Source organism: Semicossyphus pulcher, unplaced genomic scaffold (genome assembly GCF_022749685.1).
Source record: "Semicossyphus pulcher isolate SPU_LCO1_2020_fin unplaced genomic scaffold, fSemPul1.0.p SCAF_18, whole genome shotgun sequence".
NCBI classification, from domain to species: Eukaryota; Metazoa; Chordata; class Actinopteri; order Labriformes; family Labridae; genus Semicossyphus; species Semicossyphus pulcher.
Genome location: NW_027211691.1, coordinates 18151667 through 18164302, shown reverse-complemented (window position 1 = coordinate 18164302; position 12636 = coordinate 18151667). Strand labels below are relative to the sequence as shown.

At 41.0% G+C, this 12636-nt stretch overlaps 1 protein-coding gene across 3 annotated transcripts; it reads left to right on the top strand.

Moving 5' to 3' along the window:
- The first annotated feature begins 163 nt into the window (after nt 1–163).
- On the top strand, nt 164–8944 carry LOC138595952 (zinc transporter ZIP12-like). 3 transcript variants are annotated; one of them, XM_069667494.1, is made up of 13 exons: nt 164–351; nt 1175–1465; nt 2050–2373; nt 2456–2663; nt 3275–3435; nt 3590–3761; nt 4167–4339; nt 4467–4622; nt 4771–4851; nt 6578–6659; nt 6788–6946; nt 7052–7239; nt 8376–8944. In XM_069667494.1, the coding sequence occupies exons 2-13, from the start codon at nt 1217–1219 to the stop codon at nt 8502–8504; spliced, it is 2082 nt and encodes a 693-aa protein (XP_069523595.1). In that variant the 5' UTR covers nt 164–351; nt 1175–1216; the 3' UTR covers nt 8505–8944. The 3 variants fall into 3 exon arrangements, with proteins under 3 accessions (XP_069523595.1, XP_069523594.1, XP_069523597.1); XM_069667493.1 differs by lacking the exon at nt 164–351 and having other exon boundaries at nt 921–1465; XM_069667496.1 differs by lacking the exons at nt 164–351; nt 1175–1465; nt 2050–2373; ... (1 more) ...; nt 3275–3435; nt 3590–3761 and having other exon boundaries at nt 4245–4339; nt 4496–4622.
- The last annotated feature ends 3692 nt before the right edge of the window (nt 8945–12636 follow it).

Below are 12636 nucleotides of genomic sequence, written 5' to 3'. Positions count from 1 at the left end.
GACATTTTAATTTTAACTAATTAGTAATTACGTATAAGTAGAAATAAATGATTGATTGTAAATATGACTTTTCTGGCCACAGCTAATTAAATAACCCCTGCCAGCGTCTGGCCGCCCCCATCACCTAATGTTGAAAATGAGGCAGTGTTCTCCATGGCAACCACAGCCCTCTAAGGCTGTCGCAACTAATCCTCAGGAGCTTACTCAACTGTTACTTCTTGTAAGAGGGTTTTACCAACAGCACCAATGCCCAATAATTCTCCCCAAACAAGCACTGGATCTTCTGTTTATCCAACTGGAGGAGGAAAACAAACCAAGGTACAGAAGCTGAGAGAAGCAGAGCGGAGAACGGTAAGCGTTTTTTTTATCTGTTCTGTCTCTGTCTTCTGCAGCTTTTCTCCTCTCATTGATCGGTGTGTTTGACCTGCAGGGTGCACAGTGTGGGAGTACGTTGGAAAGTGTTGCCAGAAAGCTTTGGCGTGTTTTGCTCTGTATTTTTGATCTTTGATGACTCAGAGATCATACGGTATAAGAAATTTTTAATGCGAACATCCCCAGTGCTTTTTACAAGGGTTGGATGGGCTAAGGGGCTCGTAGTCAACACACTACATGCGCTCAGCTCTTGCCGTCTTCTAGAACAAATGATGCAGGTAAATAAAGAAACAGTACATTATTTAGACCATCATAAATACGGACAGTTTTAAAACATATTGACATTTCTTACTTTCTCCCAATATGCACATATGCACAATTTGACCAGAATTTTTTCAGAACGACTTAGTTTTAGATGCAGATCTCTGTCTGTGTCAGCCGCTGATTTTGTTAATAGCCTTTTCCTTTGTCCCTAGTTTTCCTCAATACTAATTATTTTCTCTGCGGTCTCCCCCTTCATGCCCCCTTCTCCCTGCCCCTGTGCTCTCTCACTAATCCTTTTGTTGTGGACTGAGGGGCCCAGGCTTTGGCTGATCATTCGGCACTGTAAGGACTGGTTCAGCTAAAGGGTGCCTACTGAACCCTCCTGTACTGCACCATATCAGGCATACCTATTATTAACGCCTCCCACTACTCTTCTTTCGTAGAAGCTTCCTGTCCTCTCACCTCCTTCAACTTCTCTCTTCCTTTTCTTGTAAGTATATTGATATACATCATTTCCTTGCTGTCTCAACCCACGAAGCCAGTGCTGGGAGCTTGAGGGAGTCGGACTGCCTTGGTGACCATGCACTTCGGGGGCAGTGGTCCTACTTTACTGTTGCTGCTACCTCTTTTTCTGCTGGGGAACGTGCTGGAGGTGGCAGGGCAGGAGCGGGGGTACATGCAGGAGGCTCTCAGGGCCTTGAATCTGCCCCTGGGTACCAATGACGAGCCACAGCTCCTGAAGAACCACACCAGTATCCTGATCACCAAGCTCCTCAAGGCAGTGCACTGTGCAGAGCAGACTGGTACCTCACAGGACCTTTGTGACAAGGTAAGGCCTACAACTTTCTTAACATGGTCAGACTAGACACATTAAAAATTGAGCGAAAACTTTTACCTCAATATGCCAACTACTTATGTATTCATTCCGGCCCTGCCTGCTTATTTCAAGCTTGTTATGACTGGAATGTGAGTGAAAGTGGAGGCTTAAGTCCTTGACCTGAAATGTGCATTCATGCTGAGTGGTTTTGACATCCCTCAGTTTGACCCAATAAACTTCATAAAGCAGAGTTGGAGGTATTTTACATGTTTGTGTAGGTAGACTTGCAATAGGATTAAGTGTGTCTCAAATCTTGTGAGCACAAAAAAACTAAGAAAGGAACTTTCTACTCTTTGTCATTCTTTGCTAAATTGTCTGCCTTCTCATACAAGAAACAGCTCTTCACACATTCTCTTAATTTTCTCTGTTATTGACTGTGGGTCTAACTGGGCTTGAATTGTCCTGCAACAAAAAGCTTTTACTTTTCTGATGAGCAGAGCACAGTGCATGCAGAGGAAAAAGGCCTATTGTCAAGTACTTGTAAATCTAATGTCAATACTTGAATGACCTCTTGCATGTCCATTTTCTTGTTACAGTGCCTGACACCAGATGTTGCTCTCTCTGTGCTGGAGGATGATCAGAAGGCCTACCTCACTAAAGAGGACTACCAGCAGATTGCCATTGTTCTGCTGTACTACATCATTAACTTGCAGGATCTGTGTATGTCAAATGCTGCATTGCCTTCCTTGCTCTCCTCCCAATCCTCCATTGGGAACTATCAGTATTATCTTTTGGCTCTCACCAATCTACACCCCACTGAGGACAACAGCTTCCTATCGTCGAGTGAAACGGAAAGTATCCTGCAGCTCATCAACCAGCACTATTACCCCTCTGATCAGGGTACTTCTCCTGATTTGGAGGTAAGGAATTTTATTCTGAGAGATCTTTCCTGACAACAAAAGTGCACAAATGCATGTGAACATTTGGCCTTTGATCCCACAGTGTATCGATGCCATTCGCCTCTTTAAAGACGTTAACGTACAAGACAATCCAGGTGCTGGTGTGTCTTCTGTGCCCAAAATGGCCGCAGCAATCATCAGTCATATCCTGCAGGGCCACTGTTTCAGACCGAGGAACCTTCCGTCTCCTGCTTTCTTCACAGACTATATCTTTCAATCCTTGAATCGCACAAGTTTTCTGCAGATAATAGGTAAGATCAAGGACAAGTTTGCTTGTTATACACATTCACTGTATTGTTCATGTGGTGCTCTGACCACATGGGGGCAGCTTAAACACGATATAAACACAAAACAACACTAGCTAGCAGTTACCTCATCCCACTTGGAGTCATGCTTCTAGCCACCACTGAAAGTCCAATATGGACTTCACTTTTGGCTCTGTTTTTGGTCTCCTCCACCTCCTGAGGAAAACATCATGTTCTTTTGCTGCAGTTGCTCGATGTTCACCAGCTTTTTGCTAACTGTGTTTGTCTGAGATTTGGAATTGAGCAAGTAGCGTATTCTTGGCTTATCAGAGCTTCTTTATTAAAAATAGCTGCCTGCTAACACCAAAATAGCAAGAGTAATTGGACCGAAACAAAGCAGTGAAGATAAGAGCTTGAAAACAAAAACAATGAGCTGAATAAGCTATAAAGCTCTGTAAATCCATGAGAAACTTTATTGTAAAAAGATATTTATTATTGCAGACTTAACTTTCAATCTCATCTGCATAAAGTTGTACTTTGTCCCAAACAGACATTGATTCATTTGGTTAAATGTGACCTGATGCACAGTAACATGATACAGTGATTTCTTTACTAAGACTTAGAGGAATTGCTTCATCAGCTGGGAGTAGGACGTGGACAAGCGACATACTCTCATTACAGAAGGGGTAGGAGCATCACAGGGAGTTCACAAAAAGGGGCCGGACATTTACTGGATGGTTGCAACCTTGAAACAGAAATAGCGAAGGACTGGGAACAGGTGAGAATGATGCACATATTTGGGATCACATTTTTTCATTCTTGCATAAAATCGTGACAACATTGTTGTAAACTACACGCAGCTGCTTTAAGGCCTGTTTTAAAAGAGCGTGTTACTTATCCACAAATTTGTCTTTCCCTTTGAATCTTATCAGGTCTGTTTTTCAGCCAATCAGCTGGTGGATATATTTGATCTGAATCCTACTTTGCCAATTACCAAGGAGCACTTCAGACATATTTGCCCAGCCATTATTCAACAGTTGCTAGGCAATGCCTGTGAGTCTGCAGCACAGAAAAGAAGAGGAACTCTGCCCACTCCTCTTGAGAGTAAGATATTTAACCTTGTCTCCTCTGCAGCCTGCAGTCACTACTAATTACATTAAAAACACTTTGCAACTAAATCAAAAGAATGTCCTCTTCAATTAAATATTATTATTTTGGCCTGGCATAAGAAAGCCCAACCTAACAGCATAAAAAAGCCTGATATAAGAATGTTTTTTGTCCCTATAGCTTATTCATGACAACATTATGGAGGTGTGTGAAAGGAGCTTAAGGGTCCTTGAGCGAAACACCGAACCCCAAATTGCTCTCGAAGCATGAATGTGTAAATTTCATTAGTTTAGTTCCTGCATTGCGTCAAGGCAGTTGACAACCCAATGGGTGACAGCACAGTAGCTATGTCCATTATTTGTACAGTTTATGTTATTAATAAAAGCTCTCTCCACTCTGCAGAGTACGGCTACAGCACGGCTGCCGTTCTGCTCATCACAGTGGGCTCCATGCTTGGTATCTGCCTGATCTTCTTCAACTCATGCCAGGAAACCTACTCGCTCATCCTGCAGCTGTTTGTGGGCCTGGCAGTGGGTACCCTCTCAGGAGACGCACTCTTGCACCTTATACCACAGGTATAGGACACAGAGCCACTTAGGCTTCCTTTATAACTGTGAACCATGCGCCATACATGTACAAAGATGCTCTGTGTTGACTGTGGAGTGAATGTCTAATTGTTTTCCCTTTTTGTCTCCTTTGGAGATTCTTGGCTTCCATCATGACACTCACAGTCATGATGACGAAATCTTTACAGAAGACAAGGAGTATCTGTGGAGGATTCTGGGAATTATCGCAGGGATCTACGGCTTTTTCCTTATTGAAAGAATATTTTCCTTTTTGGTTCCTTCTCATGGCCATGTAAGAGTTTTGTTTTTCTTGATCATTATCATATTAAATGACTGATACTGTTGCAATATACTTTTAGGCTTAGGCTCTAACAAGTTTATGCTTAGGCTGATCTTTAGCAGGGCTGAATGTTGGTCTCATGATTTTCCTTTGTCTGCAGGGTCATTCTGGTGACCTTGCCTTGCAGCTCAAATGCAATGGTCAGTCACGGAGGGGCAAGTCAATTTCCACCATACAGCTGGTGAGTCTCATCACTTCCCAGATTGAACTATTCTGTTTTGAACAGTGTTCTTGGCAGGAAACCCTGATTCCTGTCATCATCCATGTTTTGTTCTTGAGCGAGAGGACACAGGGACCATGACAAGGCAGTTTCTTGAATTAAACAGCAAAATATTTTAACTCTACCGCTTCAAAATTCACACAGTACGCAAGTACAATAGTGTACACTGTGTGCAACATGGCAGTGTTACCATCCATTACGACTTCTTTGCTGGTTTGTTCTCTAGTTTTCACGAAATTTGAAACATTGTTTCCAGTTATTGTCCAACTTAGGTTGGCTGAAGGCATGTCCTGTGCAGTTATAAAACCATAGCTGGTAATATAATCCTTATTGCAACAATAAATTAACTAAATTAGTAAAGCCACTTTCCCACTGGTCAAAAAACCCACTAACACCCGCTAACACAGCTTTTTTGTTTAGTGGGAAAGGTTACAATCATTACAATGATATCATTGAGACCCAGGTCAAATGACTCTGCAGTAGACCCAGGTAATTATCGCCTCGGCTTTGATCAGCATTGATGGGAACACAAAACCCATATCAACAAGCTAATCTCCGCCCCCTTTCCGGCACGATGCTATGCTCCATCCATAACTTCTGCGACTCCTTGTCATCTCAGCTACAAATTCCGCCCATTTCTGTCCGAGCAGCGCTCGAACATCGTTCCAAATTTGTCAGCGTTGTGTTTGATAAACAGACTGAATGAGTAATAGATACAATAAAGACCTAACCAACGTAACATCTTTACTGTTTCCTAACCCTGTTTCGGGCGCGTTTGTGACATCGGAAGGTGACCAGCAGAAAAGAGACCGACAGGAGTATACTCCACTGGCAATGGGAACGAAGACAATCGGCATTTATAAGTGGGTCTCCCAGGGTCTGAAAAACCTGTGTCAAAATGCTACATCTAGGTGGGAAAGGGGTATTAGTAATGCTGTATGATTTGATTCATATGGAAAAAAACACAATGTCCTTGTTCTCTATTTCTGTGAAAAAACGAACCTTGCTATCCTCCCCAAAACAAGAAGCTGCTGCAAAACTAATATGTTAAATATTTTGTTGTCCTGTAGCACTGTGAAGTTATTCCAGTCAGTATAATGGTTTAATTTGGCCCAATTATGATTCACTAAAACAGAACTCTCCAAGCAGTAAGAAAGCACAAATGCACTTGGTGTAAACGGTACCAGAGTTGTGCTAGAGGGCACTGTTGGAAGGAGAACCAACAGTCAATTGTTGCACATTTATACACACAAACACAGAAGTATAAAAAAGATATAACAATGGCCCAAACTATGACCAACCTATCAAAAAAATCAGATCAATTACAACAGATCAAGGATAGTATGAATCCTCTATATCCATGTCAACATTTAAAAACTGATTGAAATTCACCTAAAATCATATTTGTCCTGTGCTGCTCTTATATAACATCAAATAAAGAGTGGTGTGGGAGGGAGTGAAGGAACAGGGCATGTAGGATGTTGGAGAATGAGAAGTACTGAATCATTCAGAAAGCCCTTCATGTTGTGTATAAAATGTTCTACTTTTGAAGTGTGTTTTCACTGGTTTGTGCTTGATTTCACATGGAGAGCCAGCTTTTGTAACTACAGCCCTCAACCAGTCACCTTCATTTCACTTTCTTCATTTCTCAAATTAGAGTCAAGTAATAATAATCTGTGTGCTGCAGGGACCGGTGGAAGACTTGGAGTCTGCAGAAGTATCTCCTGAACGCGCAGACAAAAGGAGGCCTTCACATCAGCCTAAGCACGGTCAGTATGAGCATCACCGCACAGTTCAATGTGATGTTCTCAGTAATAATTAGTCGCCTGGCATGACAGAGCAATCGTCATGGTCTGAGGATGAGCTGTAACGACACAGGCTCCCTTTGTGTTCCCAGGACAAGGGGTTCCTCTGCTGGCTGTGATGGTAATCGTGGGAGACAGCCTTCATAACTTTGCCGATGGCCTTGTTGTCGGAGCTGCCTTCTCCTCTTCAGCAGAGACTGGTATGGCGACCACTGTGGCCATCCTGTGCCACGAGATCCCGCATGAGATGGGTGAGAGGTCACGGTACTTACTTTGGGGAGACTTCTGTTGTTGTTTTTGGCTGAGGCCAGCAAACTCTTCTGACAACTGTTGACTTTCTTCTTACTGTCTCATAGGGGATTTTGCTGTGTTGCTCAGCTCCGGACTCTCAGTGAAGACTGCTGTGCTAATGAACTTCCTCAGTGCTCTGACGGCCTTCTTGGGCCTCTACATCGGGCTGTTCGTTTCCTCAGAGATGGAAGTGCAGCAGTGGATCTTCGCTGTAACTGCTGGGATTTTCCTGTATTTGTCACTTGTAGAAATGGTAAGAGAGCCGTTTTAGAGGCTGGTTATATCCTATATTTCTATTATTGTCAATGAATCCCATAAGAACACGAAATCCAACAAATATAGTTTATTCCCTTGTGCAATAATAGCAACATATCCGAGAGCCACGCATCTGCACTGAATACCGCGTTTACACTACCAAAAGTTTGGACACATTTTCTCATACAAGTCAATGGGAAAGTGTGTCCAAACTTTTGACTGGTAGTATATATCGCCTTGGTCCCACATAACGGGTGTACTTGTTCCTCTTCGGAGTAACTTCAGTAGTTCCCAGTGATTGCGTAGAAATATAGCGGAGTAGCTCTAATTGGTTGTCATTAACTGTCACAATAGCCTTCCAAATATGGTAGTGTTACAAGTTTCAGTTTCCTGCTAGGCTCCAGCTAGGCTAGGTTAGTACTTGCAATTGCAATTTGCATATCTAGTAAGAAAAAAGTCTAATAATGTAAAAGTAACATAAACAGTACATAACCTTAACTTTATCCGCAACATATTAATAGTTCAAAATCTGCCCTCTCTCTCTCCACCTCTCGCCTACCTGTCGCATCAAGCTTCTCCCCACATGCTCTGCAGAGAAGCACACACATACACAAAGAGACGTTACTCTGATTGAGGTCTGACCTTTCCAGTTTAATGTAGACGTACTCCTGCTGTTATTTAAAAGCTTATAACAATTGCTGCCGATGTCATTTTTTGTGCCCCTTTGGTTTCAATCATTTTGATCCGCTTTGTCATTTGTAGCAACCTCCTCCACATGCGGCTCGCCTGCTGTTTTAAAAATGGAGCCGCAGGTGATTCAAAAACGCGATGTGCAAATACATAATAAAGAAAGTTAACAATCAACAATACATGAAGCTGTGCTATCTATTGAAGAAGTTCAATCAAGGGGTGCTCTACTCTGCAAAGTGCAAATCTGTTTTATGAAATTATGCAGCATTTTTAGAAAACTATGTGTGACCTGTTTTTAAAGATCCTTAATAGGTAAAAAAAAACAATGTTATGGACAGTGGAGGAAAATGCAAAAGTACTCAACAACAATGGGATATCTTGACAATAAGAAAAACATAGAAAAATGCCAACAAACTGTTCATAATTTTGTTTGGCTCTTTTCAGCTTCCAGAGATGAGTCGAGTGAAGACGGACAGACCGTGCCTCATGTTCTTCCTGCAGAACCTCGGTCTCTTGATGGGTTGGGCCTGTCTTCTGCTCCTCGCTCTCTTTGAACATGAACTCAAATTCTAAATGCAGTGCACATCACGTATTCCTTCACGCAGGGTTGAGCCGGAAAAACGTGTTTTATAGTGTTTTTCGGAAATTTTATTGACCTGTTAAGTACCACCTCATGCTCTTTACACATGCAAGTTTCAGTGTGTGCAACCAGGATGTGTTAACAAATCATTATTTGTCGACCAGTATTTATGATGTTGTAGTCTCACTGGATGATAAATCTACGCTAGCTGAATGAATCCTCTCTTTTTTTTATACCTTTGATTCATTTTTGTATGTAATGTAACATGAGTGCCTGCATCTGGACACTATGGAATTTGATGACTTTATATTTTGCAGCATCAGATTCATTTGTTGATCTCTGTTGTTATGTGAAATATTATCACCTCATACAATCAAAACATTTAATTTCAAAGTAATTTGTCACTAGCAAAATATAAAGTGTTGTAAATCTACTGATTTTGGTTTGTCAGTGTCTTTATACTGATGACGGAATTTGTAAGCTTCCTTAAAGAACTGTGAAATTTGGACTACTATTGATCAAGAAGAAGGCTCACAACATACACTTTGTAAACAGATATCCTGAATTTTAATCCCTCTTAAAGTTGTAATCTCGAAGTTCTCAGTTTCGTTCTCTTTGGCGGCACCTATGGCGACAAAACGGTAATTGCGGGAGCACACTTCTCAGATATCCAGACAGTGTTGCATGTGACGTCCACGGTTGGCTCCGGTTGTAACTCTTTCTTTTCCTCACTGACGGTCGCTTTCCTTTTCAGACTGCTTGCCTTCATCTGAGCGTCGAGTTTGTTTCTTTTTCTTTGGATTTTCACTTATTTTTGAAGTTGTATCTGTAGTCATCCATCTTTTCTTTGTTTGTTCAGCCATAGTAGATTACTGTTTACTTGCAACACTTGCAGAGAGCGGAAAAGCAGCCGCTTCGCTCCGCCTACCCTCTCTGGCAGACCAACCACTGCTGGCTGATGGAAACGCATCACTTACTGGGCGCCGCTTGGTATTTTTTTCACGAATGTCGCCACAGACACCCAGTCTGTAATAAAAGCCTACTATATACTGCAAATGCAAAGGCTTTCATCAGTTGGCCATAGGCTCAATCACCATTGTGTTACCTCATTCAGCGATAGATAGTGACTTAACAGACATTTATTTAGATGAAAATCTTTGAGATTACTATAAGTCTTGCTTTCATTAGACTCTTTCAACAACGCCTCTTTATTTCAAGGAATTTATGTATGCGAAAAAAATGCATAATACCTCCAAAAAGCTTCCTAGAAAATTATTAGAAAGTCATAAAATACAGGTTTACCCTGATTTTAAATACATAAAACCTGATCAGCTAAATTACAAACTCATATTAAGCGCAAGAAGAGGAATAATACCTCTTTGTCAGGCATAAGCTGCTCCTAAAATACATTTATTTTCAAGCCCTGTTTGTTGAAACGTTGCTCTCTCTGGCTTCTCATCTCAGAGGCATTGTTCTTTGTTTTTGAGGCCTCTCTGTGATCCAATATGAGGGCATTTCCACCCACCTGAGTTACTTGTTCTCTCCATCCACCAACCTGGATGACTAATGCTCGCTGAACAAGACAGAAACTCCGGCCCACACAGCGCACACGCTCTTTACGGGCCAGAGTGGGCCGGCAATAGGAGGCGGAGGAAGAAGAGAATATGACTACATCAGTACAATGAGATAACTAAAACACAGTAAATCAACTTATTTGTACATGAAACTGGATATGTGTTTTTGTAAAAGAGACGGGTGAAGAGAAGATTTTCTTCCCTTTTAGTCAGCGTGCTGTGATAAATTCTTGAGCTGTCAGCATCTACTCATTCCTGTCAAATTTGAGCTAACAGCTGTCAGGCGCTTGCCGTATTTGTGCTGGGGATTAGTTTCTTTGCACAATTTGCATGATGATTATTTTACCTTTAACTTACTATTAGAGTGCAATGTCAGGTGGATTGACAGTGTCATGAGCTAACTGGGTTATCACGTCAAAAAGAAGCTGACACCAATTATTGTGACTTCCCAAGTGATCTTCAAACAATGGCAGGAAGCCCGTTCCGTTTTCTCTTATTCTAGCATTTTTGCTGTTACTGTGGCCAACCCCCTCTGGCATTTCCAGGAAAGCTTCAGGCCGAATGGGTTGTGTGTAAATCTGCTCTTTTGCACCAAAGAGTCATTTCTTGGCATGTGTGCGTCTTTTCAAGGGAACTGCTGCCAGGATTGAGGAAGGAAAAGCCTTTTATCTGGGCCATGTGTGAACGTCGAGTAGCCTTACTTGCTTGTCAGAGGCCTGCCAGAAGATGAGTGCAGCTCCGGGGTCATCAGGGCAGCAGAACACAGGGAGCGGACGGGAAAAAGCTGAGAGAGCGAGAGAGACAAAGCAGGAAATATAAAAGTGTTTTCCATTTGGTTTGTAAGGATCTGAATGAAAACAATCCACCGCACCTGTTATTGTCACCACACAAAACCACATGGGATCCACTGCTAGTTACAGGGAAATTTAAGTTTTATACACAAGAAGGACTTGTGAATTTTATATGTGAAATAACAAATGGAGAGCAGTTTTTATTCATCATCTCCACTAAAAACTGCTGCTCAGCTGAACTTTCTTATAACATTAAATATCTACTTCAAAGATATACATTTAGCAGTGTAAAAAGGTAAGAAAATAATGAAGAACGAATATGTTGTTACTGTTCTTAGGTAAGGATTTCAGATATCTGTACCTCACTTCACTTATCAATCAGACTTTTCAAGACATTCCCCATCCAGCTGCTTGGAGAAAATGTAATGTGAAATGTTTTCAGTGTATTGTTTTTTTCTTATCTTATATGAATAATTACGTCTATTCGGCTCCTGAATAAAAAGTGACGTCCAGCTAGCTTTGTGCAGAGACAGCTACTTAAATGAAATAGTATTTCCTACAATTCCCACACTGCAACTCTAGACCATCCTTGTCTGATAAAAAAAATACATCTTTCAAATTGCATGCAGTCTAACAGCTAACAGATGTACCTTGATGACATCATCATGGCTAATATTTTTTCACACTTTGCAAAGTTCCCTCCAAAACCGCAAAGGACATCACACAGCTGTTTTCACAGGCTGAATAGTACTGACCACGACAGGTTAACTGGCCTTAATGTGTAAAATCAGGCAGCTTTGCTTTAAAATGCATGTGCTCATGTAACCACAAGGGGGCAATAATGAATAACATAACTTGAGAGCTGTCTTAAGAAGGGGTTCGCCCCAGCTGCAGTACATATTATTTAAATGGATATGCCAATGTGAAGAGGTTCCAAGAAGAAAAGGAATCAGAGTGAATAACAGACAGAAAGTCGTTAAGTAGATGCACTGCCTCTCCTTAAACTCTGTGCAGAACTCACCTAAACATACACAGGTCAAATTTTCATTATCCATTAATCATTTTCACCCAGAAAAGAGTGTTTTCACTAAAACTACCTTGACCGAAATGTGTGACCAGTCACAGATGATAATGAATTACCAACAGCCTGACGAGAGACTCAAATCTTACTGAAGTGATCGATCTCAAAACAAAACCAACAGTTACAACTGGGTTTATTTAACAATTGGATTCTCTGTCAGTCTCTTAATTTGGATTAATTCATTGTAACAGCAAATGTGCAGTGATGGAGGAAGTATTCAGATCCTAAACTTAAGCAAAAGCACTAACACAACACACACAAGATACTGTTAATTAGTGCAACTGAAAATGTTACTGTAGTAAAACTATGTAAGCATAAAAGCAAATGTACTTTAAATATTAAAAGTACTCAATGTAGAGATTATTATTACTCCTGCATTCATGTGGACCTTATATTGAACTATTATGCATAAGAATGCTACCATTATGGATTTATCTAATGTTCAATTACTGAATGAATCAATTTCAGTAGGATAGATAATTTGAAAAATGCCTTCCCATTACCTAAAGCCTAACGGCACACCTTAATAATGCATGTTTTGTACAACCAAAAGTCAGTCAAACTTAGTTGCCAATTAATTTTCAGTCAGCATAATTGACTTAATGATAAACCCTTTCAGATATATCAATACAATATATATCACGATACAGAGATTTTTGTGAGAGAAAGACAAGTGTAT